This window comes from Miniopterus schreibersii (assembly GCF_964146895.1).
Source record: "Miniopterus schreibersii genome assembly, chromosome: 1".
Taxonomy (NCBI): Eukaryota; Metazoa; Chordata; class Mammalia; order Chiroptera; family Miniopteridae; genus Miniopterus; species Miniopterus schreibersii.
The window spans coordinates 2475109-2495725 of NC_138101.1; the positions used below are offsets into that span (position 1 = coordinate 2475109).

Genomic DNA, 20617 nt, shown 5'->3' on the forward strand with positions numbered 1-20617 from the left:
GACACGTCTTTATTACGTTTGCTGTTTCGTTTCTGCCTCCCGCACTAAGTCCCAGGACCACGGGGGTTCTGTCTGTTCTATTATCTCAAATAAGCCCAGTACCTAGAGCAGCGCTCAGCACGCAGCTGGCACTCAGTAAATAACTGCTCAGTCTATACAGCAGAGCAACATAAACCAGGGGCACGCGGCTGCCCCCAGGATCCTCTTACTTCCCTCTTCTAACCGAGAACACTGCCGACGTCACGGCTGCTCCCCGCACCTGTGGGGACGAGACGACCTGGCTGCGGGCGAGGCCCGGGCGGCCTGCGTGGCTGCTTTCCCACAGGCCCCCTCCCGGGGTGGCGGCCCAGTAGGTCCAGTTGTATTAAGATGGCCCAGGGAGCGGCACACCCCGCACCCGGCACCCGGCACCCAGCAGCGGGAGGGTGTCTGTGGGAACACATCCACCCCAGCTCTCGGAGGTGCTGGGAGGAACCTGGGACTGGGGACGGGGCAGCACAGGCGGGTCCCAGGACGCCCAGCATGTGGGAGACACTCCAGCCACACTGGGGTCCTGAGACCAGGGTGGAGGGGCTCCAGGCTCTGGAGGTGTGTATGTCCACGGCCCTGGCCCTCACAGTCCCCAGCACCTGTGTCCACACCCCAGAGCCTGGCCTCTCTGGTCTTGGTAACTCCCCACCCATCCTGGGCTCCTCAACATCACAGTTTTGAGACAGGGCTCTGGGGTTGAGGGCTACTGTGGCTGGGAGACTCGGTGCCTCCCAAGACTTCGGGGTTGTTGGGACTAGGAACTGGGGTCTGCCTTTCAAAGCCCCTCACCTCCGAGGCCTGTGTCCCAGAGCCGAGCTCCGTTCTGAGACTTGCCACGTACTAAGGGCATCACAAACGGCGTCCAGTGGCTGGAATGTCACAGATGCCCTGCCAACACGCAGGTGCCTCATCCTGACTCTGGATGCCGTCCAGGAAGGGGGCCTCTCCACCCCCGGGCTGCCCCGGGGCCGAGGTCGGATCAAGGTCAAGCTCAGCAGTGCCTGGAACCCTTGTGCCGTGGGTGGGATGAATCGTTTCCCCTGAGAGTTGCGCTGAAGTCCCAACCCCAGCACCTGTGAATAGACCTTATTTGGAAACAGGAGCTCTGCACATGTAACTGGGTGAGATGTGGTCAGACTGGCCCAGGGTGGGCCCTAGTCCAATGACTCATGTCCTTATAAGAAGGAGATGTGAACACAGGGACACAGACGCAGGGAGAGGCTACGTGACAATAGAGGCAGAGACTGGAGTGGTGCAGGCACAAGGACAGGAGGCAGGCTACCTGTCCCCCCCGAACCTACAGGAGGCAAGGAAGGACCCCCCCCGGCCTCCAGGGCTGGTGGAGCCGGGGGCACGGTCTCCTTCCTCTGACGCGCCCGTCACCCGGCAGCCCCGGCTCCCTCCATCCCTGCAGAAGCACACGTCCCGGGCGCGGGGAGGGGCGGTGGGCTGGTACACCCACGGGAGCAGGTGGGCACGCGGCTGACCCGCCACCCGGGCCGGGTGGGAAAGCCCGATCCCAGCAGCCTCGCGCCGGGCGCCGCGGGCATCCCCTCCCCGGCCCCGCTCAGGAATCCCACCGCCCTGCTCCTGCCCCTGAACCATTCCCGCGCACCCACGCGCCCGCACCTGCCCGCGTGACTCAGGCCTCCCACTCGGCTCCCTGGCAGCCCTCGCCTCGTGCTGGCCGCCTCCACGCCCCACCAGGCCACGCTGGACCCCAGGCCGGCCGCGAGGTGTGGGCTCGGCCTCCTCGGGGCTCCGGGCGGCCGGGGTGCTGTCCTGGAGGAGCCCCTGACCCTAGCCTCGGGCTGCCCTCTCCCCAGGCCCTCGCCTGGGGTGTGCCCTCTGCCAGACCTCACAGAGGTGGGTGACTCTTACGTCCACCTTCTCAGCAGCAGCCAGTGGCTCCTCCGAGGCAGCTCAGGGGACAGTCCCGCCTCACGGTCCACAGGTGCCGGTGCCTCCCCGGCCCCCCGGCCACAGCACAAAGGGCGGCACATGCCCACCCGGGGACCCTTGCCCCCCGCCGTGCACCCTCCTGGGGCTCCCCCTGGGAATCCACTTCCCCAGGCCCCGAGCTCACGGCGCCTTCCCAGGGGGGCCACGCAGGCCGAGCCCCGAGCGCCCCTGCCCCCCATCTCCCACTTCCTTTTACTCCACAGGACGCGTTTCCACCTGGCGTTAGAATGGTCGCTTGGTATTTACTTGTTCACGGTCCGTGCCCCGCACGGAACATCCGCGCCCATCTGTCGCCTTCCCCACTGAGCCCCCGGCTCACCCCTGGGGCCACAGAAATGTGTGACATACGTGGTTCTACGAATCCCAGCCTTGGGTCCCCGCGTGGCCGGGCAGTGCAGGTGGGTCCCGGGCAGGGCACAGCAGCGCCGCCCAGAAGAAGGGGAGAGAGGAAGAGGGGCGGCCCGGGCGTGGCCGTGGGAGGGACGGAGAGCAGAGCTCCGTGGGCAGACATTACAAATGCAGGCCACGCGCCTGCTGGGCTGGGCTGAAACCAGACGTCCCCGCCGCTCGGTGATGGCAGGGCCGCTCCTCCCGCACGCAGGCAGCCGCGGCGAAACCTCCCCGATTCCTTCCAAGCAGGTCCCGCCTCCTGCTTCCCCCACCCACCGCCACCCCACCCCCAGGCTCCGGATGGGGGTCCCCCTCGGACCCCCCTGTGACCTCTTTCTCCCATGGCAGCCAGGCCTGACTGTGCGTGAGCCACAAACACGAGAACCTTCCGGAGAACCTTCTTAAACGGAATTTGTAAAAACAGTGCTGCCCTTGGTTAAACCGTGGGCGCGGACAAACACCTGTCACATCGTGCCCTGCATTTTCTGTAGGGCTGAGATCACAGTGACGTGGGTGACGCTGCGGGGTGACAGCTCCTGGGGCCGCACTTCAGGAAAGTCTTTGGGGCACAGCGGGCCTTCCCCTGGGAACCCATTCTGTAGGTGACGTCACCTACCATGTCCGGAGCAGCGGCAGGGGAATGACCCGGGCCTGGAGCCCCCCCAGGGCCAGCCGCGCGCACAACAGACTGTGCCGGGGCCGCACTCGGAGCGCCGCCCGGGGAGGGCACCTGCGCCGTGGGCTGGACCACAGTGTTGCATCAGCATCACAGTTCACAAAGTAACAGATGCACAGCAGTGATGTGAGAATGTCCCGGTCCCTACGAGACGGGGTGTGAAAGGACCACGTCGCCAACCAGCTCTCAACGGGTCAGGAAACGAGCGTCTGAAATGCACGTGTGTGCGGACGGATGGACAGACAGAGGACAGAGGACGGGAGGGAGGGAGACGGGGAGGAGGAACCACAAAGCTGATGGGCTGTGAGGCTGAGTCAAGGTTGCACAGAGTCCTTTACCGTTTTTCAGCTGCTTTCTAAGTTGTAAATTATACGAAAAGAAAACACAATAGCTGCTGGGGAGGCTCGGCTCGCACAGGCTGGGGACCGCCGCGTGGGTGTCAAGGCAACGCCCGCAGGGTCACCCGGCGTTTCCGCTCCTCGATACATCCCGGCGGAGACGGGAACACGGGTGCCTCCTGACTCGGGTGGAGGCCACGCTGCCCCCGCCTGGAAATGACTCACACGCCCATCGAGGGAAGGACAGGAAAACACCCTGGGCGCTGTCACCCAACGGAGCTCCACGAGGACCGAGACGCCCAACCCGCCACTCCGCGGGCAGCGCGGGTGCCTCTCACAGACATGACGTCACACCCAGGAAGCCGGACACCACACAGCTGGGGCTCTGCGCAGGCGCGGGACTTGGGGCGGCTGGGCTTGTCGCTGCTCCCTCGGGATCCCGGGCTTGCACCTACGCTCCGCTGAACGCTTCTCATGCGCGCCTGCTCCCTTGCCCATGAAATCGTTCCATAAAAAGTTGAAAACTGGGAAGTCCAAAAGAAAAGGCTCCTATATAGTTTTTAAACGTAAAAGACGAAGTCAGTGTTTCACCCGCGGGGACTAGGCCAGGGGACGCAAAGACCAGGAAGGTGTCGGGGCCTCTGGGAAGCGAGGCGGTGCCGTGGGAGGGAGGTTGGGGGCCAGCAGGGGGTCCAGGGCTGCCCAGCACCCAGCACAGCCCCACTCACACCGTGGAGCAGGGCCCCGTGCCCACAGCCCAGGAGGGGACAGTGGGTCCCACAGTATCAGGAGATGCCCCGGACGAAGGGTGGGCACATGCTAAGTCCAGTGACCTGAACCAACCTCTGCCTGCCCCAACAGCGGGGGCCCGCGTGTCCAGCCCCCGTGGTGGCAGTGAAGGCCAGCAGCTGCCTCCTGCAGCCGAGAGTCCGGCTCACTCGGTCCGTGAGGCCGGCCCTCCTTTGACCGTGAGGCCGGCCCTCCTCTGACCCAGAGGAGCCGCAGTCCCTGGAGGTGGCGTGAGGAGCTCAGCGGATCCCGTTTTCCACCCGCTGTCCCCAGCCCCGCACCAGGAGGAGGGCAGAGGGGGCGGCCCTGACCGCGTTACTCCCCGGGGCGGCTACAGCCTCGGCCTGGACACCCGGCCCACCCAGCCGGGTGCTAGCGCCGCACACTTGGAGCCTGGAGTCTGAGCCCGGGCACCACACGAGGGGCTCACTCCCAGGGAGGGGCGCAGGCGGCCCCCTACCGCCGGGCCTCCCGTGGAGCGCAGCGCGGGCGCTGAGCCGCGCGGAAATCAGGCCAGGGTAGCCGCTCTGCAATCTCCATTTAACAAACAGGGCCCACCTCAGGACACCCGTGCGGAGCCGCCAGGCACCGACTCTCAGGCCCAGGCCTCAGGCACAAAGCAGGGGTCCTTTGTTATCTAATAACAAAGGGCAGGTGCACCTTCCACCCACATCCTCAACGCTGAGGCCCAGCCCACCCCGCCAGGTTCCAGCAGCCAGAAGCCGAGTTGCCCGGGGAGGCTGAGGGGCGCCCTCTTCACGGATGAAGCCCGGGGCTCTGCCAGACCACTCCCCACATGGCACAGCCAGCTGGGGGGGGGCGGAGCTGACCCGGTGCCCACTCAGGCCAGATGTAGAGAACAGCAGCTGGGGCCATCGGCCAGTCACTGTCGTCACTCGATGTTCTAGTAAAGGAAGGATAGGCTGCTTTATGTACCTCCTGGGGGGTGGGGCAGAAATTCCCCAAGGTCTTAGGCAACAGGTCGGGACAGGCCTGAGCCCGGGAAGCTGCTGCCGGGCGGGGCGGGAGGGCCGCCCACTACAGGGGGCTTCCAGTTGTGCTCCATTCAGATACAAGCTGGTTCTGATAGACAAGCCGGAGTGCACCCCGGGAAGGAGGGATGAATGGGGTGCCAGGCAGAGGCTCTACAAGGAGGCCTGTGTCCGGAAGCCCAGGATGAGTCAGACTGCGGGAGGCGGCCCAGAGGGCGGGGACCAGGTACAGCTGCCCAGGGGCCTGGCAGGTTTATAGCAGCCGCTGAGGTGCCGGGCACACTGGAGCCACCAAGTCACGGAGCAGCATGCTCCCTGCCCTGCTTCTCCTGCCCAGCCTCCTGGGGGCCACCCTGGCCAGCCCCATCCAGGGCCCCCGGGAGTGCGCTCGGGGCTCAGCAGTGTGGTGTCGGGACCTGCAGGCGGCCGCCCGGTGCGGGGCCGTGGGGCACTGCCGGAGCGCCGTCTGGAGCAAGCCCACCACCAGGACCCTGCCCTGCGATGTCTGCCTGGACGTGGTGGCTGCTGCCGGCAACGGGCTGAACCCCAACACCACGGACGACGACATCCTGGCTCTGGTGACAAAGACCTGCGAGTGGCTTCCCAGCCAGGACGCTTCAGCCAAATGTAAGGAGATGACGGATGCCCACAGCTCAGCCATCCTCGGCATGCTCGAGGGGGCCCCGGACAGCGCCCCGGCAGAGGTGTGCACCGCGCTCACCCTCTGCCAGCCACTGCAGAGGCTCCCGGCCACCCCGGCCACCCCGGAGTCCCTCTCCCAGGAGGACACATCTGAGCTGGTGGCCCCGTTCATGGCCAGCGGGCCCCTCAGCTTCCACCTCCCGCAGATTCCTGAGGATACTGTGTGCCAGAACTGCGTCCAGCTGGTCACCCGGCTCCATGAGGAGGTTGGGTCCAATGTGTCCGCCTTGGCCGATGCAATCACGCAGGAGCAGTGTAAGTCCCTGGGGCCGGGCCTGGCTCTCATCTGCAGGGACTACATCCTTCAGTACCTCGCTCCTGGGGAGCACATGCTGAAGCTCGTCCTGCCCGAGGAGACCTGCAAGAAGGGGGGCTTCTGCGAGGAGCTGCCGGCTCAGGACTGGGTCCCTGCCCTGGAGCCGCTGTCCCCGGGGAAGAGGAATGAAATGCAGATGAAGGCCGGCCTGACCTGCGAGGTGTGCCTGCAGGTGATCCAGGAGCTGGACCAGTGGCTGGACTCCAACAGCACCGAGGCCCTGATCAGCCATGCCCTGGAGCGCGTGTGCGGGGTGATGCCCGCGTCCATCGTCCAGCAGTGCGTGACCATGGTGGACGCCTACAGCCCTGCCCTGGTGCAGTTCGTGACCAGAGTGCCCCCGGAGAAGGTGTGCAGGGCCGTGCGGCTCTGCGGCAGCCAGCGGCGGTTGGCCCGGGCTCTCCACGAGGCGCGAGCCACCCCCCTGCCTCCCCTGCTGGACAACAGGGACAACCAGGGCAGTTTCTGCAACGGGTGCAAGAGACTGCTGGGCGTGTCCGCCCGCAACCTGGAGCGCAAGAGCACCAAGCGCGGCATCCTGCAGGCCTTCAAGGGGGGCTGCCGCATCCTGCCACTGCCCTACATGATCCAGTGCAACCGCTTCGTGGACCAGTACGAGCCCGTGCTCATCGCCACCCTCGCGGAGATGATGGACCCCACCGCCCTGTGCGCCAGGGTGGGTGCCTGTCACGCCCCCAGGGCCCCGCTGCTGGGCAGCGACCAGTGCGTCATGGGCCCCAGCTTCTGGTGCCAGAGCCAGGAGGCGGCCGAGATGTGCGACGCCGTGAAGCACTGCCAGCTCCACATCTGGAAGATGGCACCCTTCCACGCTGCGGAGAGCGAGTGCCCGCAACCCAGCACCTGCTAGTGTCCCCGGAAGGCCCTGATCTCCCTGAGCCCCACAGGGACCCTCCGAGGTGGGTGCTGTCCCCGATCCCATTTCACAGATGAGAACTGAGGCTCTGGGCGGGGAGGCGGAGGAGCGGGGATGAAACTCTGATCCCCACCCTAACAACGTGCCTCCTGGCTTTGCCCTGTGAGTGCCTCCCCTGGACTGGAACCAGCTGCCAGGTACAGCCCGCCCCAGCCAACCGCCCCTCAGCCTCAACACGGTGATGGGCTGACGGGCGGGGGCCTGGCCTGGCCTTTGAGGCCCCTTCTGCTCGATTCTGATGAGCTCCCAGCTAAGAGCCAGGCCAGAGTCCTGGCCGGGGTGAGAGGAGGCAGGGGCAGGGGGCGGGGGAGAGGGGCCATCACAGGGGGGGCCCATCCCTCCTGTCAGACAGCTGGGGGTGGGGCTGGTTCTCCTCCACAGCCACCCCCCCGTTGCTCAGACCAGAGCTTCTCTACCCAGGGTGTCTGGGGGTGGCCCCGGAGGTGTGTGTGAGGTGTGAGTGTCTATGGGCCTTTCTGGGGAGGAAGCTGGGGCTTTGAGCACATCTCCCAGGGGTGCCTAAGATCAGCACAGCCCTTCCCATGCCTCTGCCCACCACGGGGCCCCAGCTATCTCCCTGCCTGGTCACAGGCACAGGGAAGCCTGGCACTGCCCCTACGTGAGGAGAGGGAAATGTGCTCACACCGTCCTGAGTGGCTTCTGGGGCTGTGGGGCCATTCAGGGGCGGGCACAGCTTTTTCACCTGTCAGAGCCTCAGTTTTCCAATCTGTAGAATAGGGTGATCAGACATGTCTCGTGGGGACAGCGACACGATTCAAGGAGATGTCTAAGAGCTTCTCCCCCAGAGACCTCACCCACCGGTCTACTAGGTCCAGCAAAACCCGGCTCAGGGTCCCCAAAGAGTCTGGCTGTGCAAGTGCAGAATAAACCGAATGTCTCCAAACGCCGTCTGCTGTGTCTTCATTCCCAGGGCAGACCTGCTCCGCGAGCCCAGTGATCTCCCTTTCTGCCCAGCCCCGTGTCCCCGCCTGCGGGAAGCCTTCCCTGATGCTCTCTGCCTGGTTTAGCTGCCTGCTGTTTCTCTCCTGTGGTATTGTCATCATCGGTCTCCCCCATATACCACGAGCCCCCTGGGGATGCCATGGGCGTGACCCCGTTGTGCCTCGTGTCCGCACAGAGCTGGCGCACAGCAGGTCTCAAACTTTTGCTTTTCACCTGAGGCCTGGCCAGGTGGAGCCCAGCGGTTGCACTCGGATGAGTCCTGTGGAACAGGAGGAGAGGCGCCTCGCCAGGGTGGACAGGGACCTGAGCGGGTGATCTTTTCCAAGAGGCCACACCTGAGTTCTTAGGTAAATGTCACAGGCCCCGACCATTGCCCCAGGACAGCAGCTGTGCCAGGCCAGGGTTTCCAGACCCCTCAGTGCTGGTACACCTTGGCTGGGCAAGGCCCTCCGGTCAGCCCTGTGAGGACAGCAAGGGGCTGGTGACCATGCTGCCACACGGACCTGAGGGCCCAGATGTGGCCACAGGAAGGCAGCTCTTGTGTCTTGATTCCAAAACACAGATGTCCAGTGATTGACGGGATTGCAAACTGGTGGGTTGTGCAAAAACCGGTCGGCAGGGCTGGCCCACGGTACCCAGGATGGGCCCGTAGGCTGTCGGTCTGTTAGCAGTGTCCCTCTCTGTGACAGAGGGAGCTGCAGCCCCTCCTCTGGCCTGGTCTGGGAACACCTCCCGACAATTGTGTGACGGGTCAGTTTCCTGAGATGTCATTGCTTACACATGTCTGGCCTGTGTGAGGCCAGGAGGTGATGCCACATCTCCCAGGTGACCCATCCATGCAGCACTGAGATGCTATCCAGGACCCCCCAGCAGAGCTCACCTACCTTCCCCCAACCCAAGCTACCTGTGGTGGGCAGGTGGATGGGGTCCCCACATGCCCCTTCTCTCTGTCCGCCCCACCCCAATCCTGGGAACCAGCTGCAACTGCAGGGAAGCTCAGCCAGTGCGCCTTGTGTGTCTGTCATCCGAGGACAGTGACCACTGGCCACCTATGGAGGGCTTCTCACGTGCCCCAGCCGGGCACTGCCCCAAGAACACTGCTGGACCTCACTCCTCGCCCTCCACAACCACCATGGGAAAGATGCCACTATCATCCCATTTCACAGAGGCAGAGGCAGAGACCAGAGAGGTGCAGTAACTGGCCCAAGGTCACGCAGCCAGCAGGCAGCAGAGTTAAGAGTCTAGCCCTGTGCTTCTGACCCTCACATCCACCACACCCAACAGGCTGGAGTCCAAGTCCTGACTGTCACCGTGGCCTCTGCCTCAGTTTTCTCATTCCTAAAATGCCTAAAGGAGTCCTCCCACCTCAGGAGGGCGGTCCTCAGCCGGAGGGTGACAGAGTGTGGGAGAGGCCAGCTCCACGCAGGCCCGGGGGTCAGGCAGGGGCTTTTATTTTTTATTCCTCACTTGAGGATATCCTCCCCATTGTTTTTCAGTGGAAGGGAGAGAGCGAGAGAAACATCGATGTGAGAGAGACACATCCATTGGTTGCCTCCCGCAGGCACCCAGACCAGGGCCGGAGAACAAGCCAGCAACTGAGGTGCGTGCCTTTGGCCGAAATCGAACCGGGGACCCTTCAGTCCACAGGCCAACTCTCTAACCACTGAGTCAAACTGGCCAGGGCAGGGAGAGGGCTTTTAAAATCCCCTCCTGCCATCAGTCAGACATCTGTCTGTCTTTCCACGCCCTTCGCCCGCCTCTTCAAATGCTCGCCCTATTTTCCTCTCGCATATCTTCCTCTTAACACACTGGGATTTGGGGTCTGATGTGGCCAGTTTACTTTCCTGGAGCAGTGAGTGCCTATCGCCCCCCAGCAACATCTGTCTTCCCCCCACCCCCATGACGGTCGCTGTCAGAAGCAGCACCGCAGGGTCCCTGGATCGGACTCCTCCAGCCCCTGGGTCCCATCCCACCTCCCCACCCCACCGCTGTCCCCCCTGCCCCCCAACTCAGGAGCTCTGGTCTAGGCCGCCCCTGACTCCAGGTGCCATTCTTTTGGCTCCACTCCCAGAGAGGGTGTCACAGGGCTGGTGAGGAAGGGACGTTGCAGGACTTGCAACTGTCTCTGGCCCAGAGAGGGGCGGCCTCCTACCTGGGCCCCAAGCTCAGCTTAGGTTGCACTTAGCATTTGGCTCCCACACAAGGGAAGGGCGGAAAGAGCCACATCCCAGCACTCGGGGGCCTCGGCCGAGCCCCTTCTCTTCTCTGAGTGTTCCTGGGATTTCCCTGGAAAGTGGCATCCACGACACTCTGGTGCTTGGTCACGGCCCAGGGCCCCACAGGCGTGCAGTGAGCGGGGAAGGTCAGCCTGGCCGGGGAGGCCAGCACAGCCACCGGCTCTCGCCCGGCTCGGGGCCGCCAGGCAGCCCCGGTCAAGTGTTTGCTCGCTGACTGTGGGAAGGAGTGTGAGGAACACAGGCCTTGGCCCAGAGGCCTGTCCCCAGAGCAACACAGGCGGGCCGGTCGCAGCTGCCTCAGGCCCCTGCGCTCTGCAGCCAAGCGCAGCGGCAACCGGGCGAGTTTGCAGGGAGGTCAGAGCCCGCCGAGGAGGAACAGCTGTGGGAGCCGAAAACCACGACACTGCGCGTTCCTCCGGATCCCTCGGGGAAAAGACCACAGGTCACCCCACTGGAGGCCTAGGCTCCAGGCCTGACGCCCCAGGACCGGACCAGCTCTCCTCTGCACCTCAGTTTCTCTTCTGCAACCAAAGGTAAACTAGATGGGGACAGAGCACAAACACCCACGGGACCCGGGGCTCGGGGCCGAGGGCTGGACCTAGGCCCTCCCGGCAGGCACCCTATCGGCCCAGCGCCCTGGGAGACTGGCTCGCTGACTCCCCTCCCTCCGATTTCCGCAGCAGTCAGAACCCCAGGCTGTTCATGCGAGATGTCAAATTCCTAATGGCTGACACCCTGGTTTTAAAGTCTTCTTCTGGCCAAACCAAATAAGCCTGGAGACTGGGCCTGGCCTTCAGGCCAGCAGCAGGGGAACTCCAGGCCAGGGAATCTCCTGCGGGAAATAACACAATTTCCCGCCCCTGACAACCGTCTGAAGGCTCAGAAGCCCGGACATTTCTTTCTGGTTCTCGCCAAGCCCAGGAAGGGACGGGGAGGGCTCTGCCCCGATCGGGAGGGGACTGGGTATCAGGGAGCCATTTATTTAGGACAATGGGAGTAACACGGGGGAAAGTTTCACCACTCCCAAACCAGTTCCTCAGGTTGACCCTCCCACGGGCAGGGACCAGATTAGGAAACCACAGGGCAGAAGAGGGAGAGAGGCCCTTCCACGGGCTATTTAAATGTCACCAATGTCCGTGGAGATGAAGAGAAGGCGTGTGCATTGCCCAAAGCCAGGTCGGCCAGTCCCGAGGGACCCCACGCCACAGCCAATGGTGACTCCACAGCCACCGAAAGGGTTGGGGCATCCGGCAGAGTGGGAAAGACAGCCGAGTCCTGGGCCGGCTGTCGGGGATTTGGGTTTAGAAGGCTCTGGATGTGATCTAATGGAGAGAGCAGGGCAGGGGCCACAGGCAGCCCTTGGAATCCTGTCCCACGCACGCACGGCTCTAGCTCCATCTGCCCACGCACCCCGCCCCCAGCCCAGCCCACAGGGGGCCCAGGGCAGGGAAGGGTGGGCCTGCTCCGCCTCCTGCTGATCCTGCACCCACACAGGGAGAAACAGAGCCCCGGTCGCTCCCCAGGAAGACAGCACCGCACCTCCAGGAGGTGGGGGGCCGGCCGGGAGTCTCGGGGGAGATGGGCCTCACACCCGGCTGCTGCTGGCTGGACACGCACGGCTGGGGACCTTGCTGGGCAGGGGACCTGCTGTGGTGACGGAGACGTGCCCAGGCCTTCCATGCATGTTCCTTAGTGATCGCAAAGCCCTGGTCCCTCACCTTGTTCCCCCTGCTGAGCCCCTCCAGGCCCTGTTGGGTGACATTCCTGTACCAAGAGGAGGTGGGGGCCGGCCAGGAGGAGGGAGGAGGGGACTGCTACAAACTCGCCGGGCAACTTGGAGCAAGTGGCTGGATCTTCCTGGGCCCGTTCCCCCACCTAGTTTAGGGGGCCCTGTCAACCCTCGTTTTACAGCCAAGAAGCAGGGCTCCGGTCCACACTGGGAGACAAAGGCAGTGAAACCAAGTGTGACAGAGGGACATCTCAGCGACACGTGCTCAGGCCAGGATCTCCTAGGCTACAGACAGAGCTCGCCAATCCTCTTTGCTCTGGATGCTTGGCCGTCAGAGGGTTTTCTGAAGGGAGATATGATTATTGCCCCGTTGTTCGGAAGAGGAACCAGATGGGGGATGAGCAGGAGCAAAGGCCGGGAGCTGGGAGGTGGGTGTGGCTGGAGTGAGTGTAAGGGCCACAGAAGTGACCTGAGAGACGAGGGCATCCCCTGGGGACCCCGTGGGGTGCAGGGGGACTTCATAAACGTGTGAATATGTGAAACCAGCCCCGAAGCTCAGCCTCCTCCAGGATGGCTCCAGCCTTCCACTCTCTGTCCCGGTGCCATCGCCTGGAGGTGCCCTGGGCACCAGAGCTCCCTAGGGGCCGGCCCTCAGCCTTGCCACGTGCCCTGGGAGCCTCCACTGACCCTCCCACCCAAGGCTGGCTCAGGGCTCACCCATTATGTTGGAAAGAGCTGTTCCCTCTCGGACTCCTCCAGGACTGGTAGTGGCCTGAGGGCAGTGACCACAGGGAACAGAGGTCAGGAGTAGTGACAGAGGTCAAGGGTCACACCCTGGAACAACAGGTTCCTCCAAAAGTGCACCCCATCCCTGTAACTGCCGCCCCTCCTCAGCAGAGATCTGGGAGGAAACAGACCCATTTAACAGGTGGGCAAAGAGGCTCAGAAACATCCAGTGACTTGCCTAAGGTCACTCACAGATGGCAGAGCTGGGACATAGGGCAGAATTAGGTACCTGTGATCTCCCAAACTTTAACAATCACTAGAAAGCAGTGTCCCGCAGCGTAACAGAAACAGCTGCGGCTTGGCCCCCTGCTAAGCAGGCTTTACCGACCAGCACACACAGGCAGCTCCCTCTCTGTGGACGAGGGGACCAGGGCTCCACGGCACACACTGGCTGTCCCCACGGCAGCTAAACCGTCCGCCCCGGGGACCCTCCCGACGCCACGGGGCCGCCTGCACGTCCAGGACGCTGCTCGCCCGTCAGCAGGTTGACGGCTCCATCCTTCACAGCACACTCAAGTGAGGTTTGTTACAAAAATAGAAAACGAAGACGGTTCTTTCATACGTCTTCCACTCGGGGAGTTTTATTAACATGCAGTAAATCTCCAGGGCAGAGTGTGACTTCAATGCAAAGGGCAGGAGAGCTGGCTTTGCTCCGCGGACGGCAGGGAAAGGCTGGGGGTGCGGAATAGCGGGGGGGGGGACATTCCGGGTCCAATGGCACCCTCAGCCCCACCGGGGACCACAAGGGACAGGACTCTGCACTCAGCTGGGTCCTGGAGGGCAAGGGGGGGATGAGGCTTTGGGGTCCAAGCTCCCCGTCAAATTCCACCGCCCCCTCCACGTCCGGCTGCCCAGCTGGCTAACCGTGCCTCCCGCACCCCGGGGCTGCACGCTCACTGCCCCAAACGCTGCCGCCATGTGAGTGCTCGACCGTGCACAGCTCCCACCGCCTGCAGGACAGAGCTCCATCCTCCTGGGCTGGCACACGAAGCCTCCCGGCCCAACGGCCTCTGGGCTCCCAGCATAGTCTCCCACCATCCTCTGCCCACTCCTCAGTGTAGCCACTCCAGACTTCTTAGGATTCCTCCCACGCCAGGCTTGTTTGTGCCTCTGTGTTTCTGCACATAATGTTTCCTCTGTCTAGAATGCCTTTCCCCTGCCTGTCTGCCTGGAAAACTCCTATTCATCCTTCAAAGCCCAGTTCAGACATCACCTCCTCTGAAAGGCCCACGTGCCCTCTCCTGTGGGTGCCTCAGCCCTAGATGTACCCCCCACCCCGCCAGTCTCTTCCTCTCTAATAAGGTTTGGGGTCTCATTCCTGGTCAAGCCTAAGACCCAGCGAAGTGCTAGGATGCTCAAGAGATATTTACAGAATTCAATTATTTGAAATTGTGCCTTAATATCTTCTGTTCAATCTTGGTGTCCCAGTCAGGGCTTCACTTGACCAGACACTCAGAGACAACCTAAGGGCCACCATCTCCGGGTACCTCCATGCCCCGTGTGATCGTGACAGTAACGGGCCCTGACAGGTTCGCATCCTAAAGCCTGCAGCTCGAGTACATGTTGCCTTGTGGGCAGAAGGGACTTTGCTGATGTGATTAAGTTAAGAACTCTGAGACAGGGCCATCATCTTGGATTATTTGAATGAACCCAATCTAACCACAGGGGTCCTTAAAAGGGAGAACCTTTCCGAGCTCTGGTCAGAAAGAGGCGGGAAAACACCTACGGCTCTGAAGGTGGAGGGCGCCGGGAGCCGAGGGAGGCAGCGGCCCCTAGAGGCTGGGAAGGCAGGTACGGGCTTCCCCCTAAAGCCCGGGGAAGGCAGGCAGGCGGCAGCACCTTGGTTTCGCCCGTGGGAAGCACATCAGGCTCCTGCCCAACAGAACTGTAGGATAATAGACCTGTGCTGTTTTAAGGCACTAAGTTTATGATAATTTGTTATAGCAGGAAAAAAAAAAAAGAGTGAATGAATGTACCCTGTGCTCCAGCCTGGCTCCCATGGGGCTCCCTAAACCCTGGGCACTTCCCTTCTTGCCCTGCTCCACCTGCCCTTCTCTGCCTGGTGAACTTCTACTCATCCTTCAGAACCCATCTCTAAGGTCCCTCTTTTGGGACCCTGTCCCAACATGCCCTGGGGTAGGCCTGGCCCCACATCCCCAACCTCAGTGTCCCACTGCACATCCAAGGGGGCGCCATCCTGGATTCTCTGTCCTCTCACCGGTTGGCACGATCCTGGGTGGCAGGCGCCTGGATGCTGTTCACTCCGAATCCTTGATGCCTAGAACAGTGCCCGACGCATCGCAGGACGTCGGGAAGCAGCTGGTCAATGACTGGGGCTCGGAGTGGTCAAGGTCATGGGGTCTGTAGGCCAGGAGGCGCCCCCTTGCTTTGCTGCCCGGCTGGCCCTCAGCAGGAGGTACAGCTGCCCCGGGAAGGGAGGCAGGTTCCCTCGCACTTATCTTAGTTCCCCCCACTTAACGTCTCCTGTAATGTCTCCAGTATCACCAATAACAGCCTCCATGCACCCTGTAACCCGACATGCGGGAAAGGAAGTCCAGGCATCCGCGTTCATCCTCAGGACATAACCAGGTGTGGGGACAACGTGGGGACAGGCCGCCCACCACGGCTTTCCTTCATCTTACCACTCGCGCAAATGGAAACAGCGCAGACGGAGCCTGAAAATGAGGCTCTGGCTAAATAAACAGCGTCCCCCCCCGCCCAGCGCCTCCCCCCCAGCGCCTCCCCCAGCTGAGTGCACGTCTCTGGCCACTAAAAACGGTGCGGTGGAAATACACGGGAGCGGAGGGAAACGTTCCACACGTAAAACTGAACTGGGTTTCAAAATTTATAAAACATGCCTCCGTTTGTCGCCTTACACAGGCTAGTGAGACTGTCCATCTGAACTATTAACGGGGTTAACAGGGAGCAGTTTTTATACCTCATTTATTTTATAGTTTCCAAAGTTTCTATGATGATCGTGTATTATAATTTCTTACATAAGGTATTTTTTTTTTAGGGAGATTTCCCGGAGAGGAATTTAGCGACGCCCTGATCAAGAACCCCTGTAAAAGGGTTGAGTGCGTTACGTGGCTCCCGCTCTAAGACCGTGTCTGTGGGCATCACTGGCCCACGAGGGGCGCTTTGTGGGCTTCCCCCTGCTCAGTAAACCCCTGGCTCACATCTGCCTGCGAGCTCCCGCGGGCACAGAGACCAGAACTTCCATCCCAGAGACGATGGGAGCAGGGCGCTGAGGGAGGGTCTGGGAGAGCCCGGAGCAGGGGCCTGACCCAGGCGGAAGGGCTGCCGGGGGGAGGACATCTGAGCACAATGCAGACGGGACAGGGGACAGGGGAAGCAGGGAGGAGTCCTTGAGGATGCTGCGGCCGAGGCCTGGGGGTGGAGGTGCAGAGGCCCACAGGGAGGTCCCTTGCCAGACTGGGGGGCGGGGAACTCTGGAGGGAGAACCACGAGTGTCAGGAGGACCGATGAGATGGATCTCGGCTAAGTGCAGGCCGGAGCAGAGACCATCACCGCGAAACTCCCAGGCTGCCCTCCCCACTGAGCGCCTGTCCCCCATTCCTCAGAAAAGCAGCCGAGATGAGTGGAGAGATTGGGGAGCCACGCTGTGGGCTCAGACTGTCCAGGGCCACCTGCGTGGGCTGGGCTGTCGTCATCGCTGGGAGAGAAACCGGATCCCCTGCAACCTGCCCGGGAGCTAAATCCAGAGCAAACAGTCGGCTCAGGGCAGAAGCTGCCGGGGCCGTGCCGGAGAACCGGGGACCCGGGCACTTTTTCCTCTGTCCACTTTTCCCTGCGAATCCTCCAGAGCCTGGGGACGGCCTTCTGGTCGGTAGGAACAGGGCCAGAGGAGCGGGATGCAGGGGGAAATGGAGGAGACCACATTCAGTACACGCCACGTGGGTGAGCCCAGGTGGCTGTGGCTCCCTAAGGGCAGGTCCCATGCTAGAGCCCGGACTTGGGCCTGACCAGGGCAGAGACAGCCAGAATGTCCCCATCACCTGCCAGGGCCAGCAGCTGCACCTCTGTGATGCAGCCTCGGGTAAATAAGGAGTTTGGTATCCGCTGCACGCGGGTGTGACAGAGCTGGCGGGATGTGTGCTGAGAATGGTGGGGACCAGCACGCCTGAGGAGCCGCTGGGCCAGAGGCACACAAGGCACCGGGTAGGGACAGCTGCCCCGAGAGAGGGCAAGACTGTGGCGCCTGGGGACGGAGGTGGACCTTCTTCCAGAAAGTCTTCCCTGATTACCACTTCCTCTACTCAGCTGAGTGGGGGTGTCTAGTGCTCCCCTGGCTCTCTTGGAGTCATCACAGTGCAGATCAAATGCCATCATCCTGGGTTGTGTGCTTATCTGTATCCCCTACTAAACTGTGAGTCCTGTGGGTCATTTACCATAGCTCACTCAAACCCAGAGCCGGGAGGGAGGGAGGGAGGGAGGGAGGGAGGGAGGGAGGGAGGGAGGGAGAGGAGGGAGGGAGGGATGATGGATGGGTGGATAGGGGATGGATGGATGGATGGATGGGTGGATAGGGGATGGATGGATGGATGGATGGATGGATAGGGGATGGATAGATGGATGGATGGGTGGATAGGGGATGGATGGATGGATGGATGGATGGATGGATGGACAAGGGATGGATAGATGGATGGATGGGTGGATAGGGGATGGATGGATGGATGGATGGATGGGTGGATAGGGGATGGATGGATGGATGGATGGATGGATGGAAGGAAGGATGGGTGGACAGGGGATGGATAGATGGATGGATGGGTGGATAGGGGATGGATGGGTGGATAGGGGATGGATGGATGGATGGATGGATGGATGGATGGACAAGGGATGGATAGATGGATGGATGGGTGGATAGGGGATGGATGGATGGATGGATGGATGGGTGGATAGGGGATGGATGGATGGATGGATGGATGGAAGGAAGGATGGGTGGACAGGGGATGGATAGATGGATGGATGGGTGGATAGGGGATGGATGGATGAGTGAACGGATGAATGAAAGGACAGAGGGAAGAGGGAGGGGAAGGGAAGAATGTGGCAAGAAGGTCATTAGCAGAGAAGATAGTCAGTACTAGTGCCTGGAAGGAGTCCTCAGAGCAGGGGTAGGAGGGAGCAAGGACCTGAGGAAGGGCAGGTATTAGAGTCAAGACAGAGGGAGAAGAAGCTTAGGCGCTGGGGACACGGAGGGATTTCTGCAAATTCCCGTGATCCCTGAGCCACCCAGATCTTGTCCCAAAGCATTTTACAGGCACCTCAGAGCCTCAGATCCCGACCTCATCAAACTGTTGATTTAAGTTGAATTATTTATTACATAGACTCAAACCCTGGAAGCTTTTAGGTCAGCACCTCTCTCACTCCCTCTCTGCTCCGAGTCTAATTTAAATCAAGCTCAGGTCTCCATGGTGATGTTAAAGCAAACACAGAGCCAGGCCCGGGGACTGGGAAACACAGCCGTGGGAGAAAAGCCAACCGGACATTTGAAGGTCATGGACTGAGGACGGAAGCAGACCTCTGACCCTTACTAAGTGCCAGCCTGAAAGACGCACTGTCTGTTGTCATCTTCGTGACAACCTGCGAGTCTGCGTCCGGCTCAGTGTGCAGAGGAGGCCGGAGAGGTCGCCAGGCGGGGAAGTTAAGCCAGAGCTGAAACCAAGATCCACTCACCTGGGGCAGACCAGCGGGGGAGTCCCCGAGCTGCAGGGAGCCCGGGCGGCTCCCCTCTTCCTGGGCTACCAAAGGGCAAAGAATATCTAATTTCCCGTCTGAAAACTGCCTCGATGAGCACCTGGCGTCAGCACAGCTGCCCCCGAGCCGTGCTGCGCACCCGCTGGTGAAACCTCCTCGCACAGCACAGCGCAGTCTGTCTCCACCGCAGGACGGCGGAGCTGTGGGGACGTCCCCACCCCAGGGCTGTCATCACCTCTGCAGAGGACTCTGATGCGTCCTTATATTACTGAACGTCAAGAGGTCTCTGCGTGGCTGTGGTTTCACTGCTCAAATCCCTGAGGCTCTGCATTCCTAATACTTGCCGCTGAAATTCTACACGTTAAAAAAGAGAGAGGAAGAGGCTGGATGGCAAAATAGAACCACACCTGGTTTAACGACACAGGACACGGTGCCCTTGTAGGTAGACGGAGTGACCTGAACATCTCCAATGCCAGCTCCACCGGGAGTCTGTTCCATGGAGAACCAACCCCAGGAAATGCTCGACAGAACCAAAATAAACTAATACTTAGATATTAAAATTTATAAATAAGTGAATTTAATCAAATTAAACAAAATTTTAAATGAGATGATTAAATTAAATGAAAGATCACGGAATCAGATGAGACAAGAAATGCCGCACAAACTTCCCCTGGGGATGCTGGTGAGCGTCTGGTGTTAAGAGACGCTGGTGAGCCTCCTACAAAGGAACCTGATTGCCTTCCTTCCACCTGTCTGGTTACCAAACACACACAACCACAGAACACAGATTTTCTGGAAACTCCTATGACCACCTGTCATTCAGCAAACATTCACTCCCCTCTCCCATTGGTGTTGGGCTTGACCCTGTGACTTGCTTTGGCCAAGTGGTGTTGGGCTTGACCCTGTGACTTGCTTTGGCCAAGTGGTGTTGGGCTTGACCCTGTGACTTGCTTTGGCCAAGTGGTGTTGGGCTTGACCCTGTGACTTGCTTTGGCCAAGTGGTGTTGGGCTTGACCCTGTGACTTACTTTGGCCAAGTGGTGTTGGGCTTGACCCTGTGACTTGCTTTGGTCAGTGAAAATCTAGCACATTCAATGGGAGCAGAACCCTCAACCTTGCTCGTGTGGCCGGGCGTGGCTCTTGAGCTCTGGTGTCCGGCGTGAGCATGAGAACAGTGCGTCCGGGTGGCGGCCCCATAGGCTTGGGTCCCAGAACACATACGGACGGGGCAGACCCACACCCGTCATCCAGGCTGGAGCAGCCAAACCACAGCCTACCCAGAGGTGTGAGAATCGGCGCTTGGTGCAGGCCGCTGAGTTTGAGGGCTGCTCGTTACACGGTGTTACTGTCACAACAGCCGACTAATACACCGTCCTACAGAAAAACTGTCCTAAGAACTGCACTATGAGACATAAAAAAAATGGCATGAAAGAAACACTCTGTGGAGGGCACATCCTCAGGTGCTAGGAGAAGATGAACGGCCCCTGGTAGGAGCTCCAGACACAAATCTTAAAATGAAGTGTCCCGGAGAGGACAGGCTCTTTCCAAGGGAGAAGCGGGGTTTAAGAACCAATTAAGCAACCCAGGGGAAGAAGACTGGCCCAAGGGATAAACAGGTAAGTCCCAGAGAAGGAGACCTGAACAGTCAACAAACGAAGGACGGCGTGTCAACCTCACGAGGAATCGAAAACGCAAAACGAAACGACGCTGAACTGCGCTCTCACCCGCTGGAGTGCAAACAGTTAAAGTCCGATGGGCCCAAGACGTGGAGCAGGACTCACTCCGCGGACAGGCTGGCGACGGAGAGGAAAGGGAAGCTGGGGACCCACGCTGGACCTCGCGCTCACGGAGCCCTGCGGGGACAGCAGACCCGGGGAGGGGCCCGCAGCCGGAATCAGCCAGCGGACGGACCTGCGCCTCGCGGATAAATCACCGCAGACACGCCAGGAGCAGAAGTCCGGTTGGAAAGGCAGCAGGACACCATTTATATCAATTTCTGAAACATGCCGAACAGCGTAACACACTGATTGTGGACAGACACACGCGTGTGCGTTTA

At 61.1% G+C, this 20617-nt stretch overlaps 2 protein-coding genes across 3 annotated transcripts in view; one reads left to right on the forward strand and one right to left on the reverse strand.

The window, feature by feature from the left end:
- The window catches only part of SORCS2 (sortilin related VPS10 domain containing receptor 2), a gene marked incomplete at its 5' end in the record, with an annotated part of 364973 nt that overhangs the window by 235623 nt on the left and 108733 nt on the right, over positions 1-20617 (reverse strand). The window lies entirely within an intron of this gene.
- On the forward strand, positions 5265-8023 carry PSAPL1 (prosaposin like 1). The gene has a single exon (XM_081149389.1). The coding sequence runs from the start codon at positions 5486-5488 to the stop codon at positions 7061-7063; it is 1578 nt and encodes a 525-aa protein (XP_081005515.1). The 5' UTR covers positions 5265-5485; the 3' UTR covers positions 7064-8023.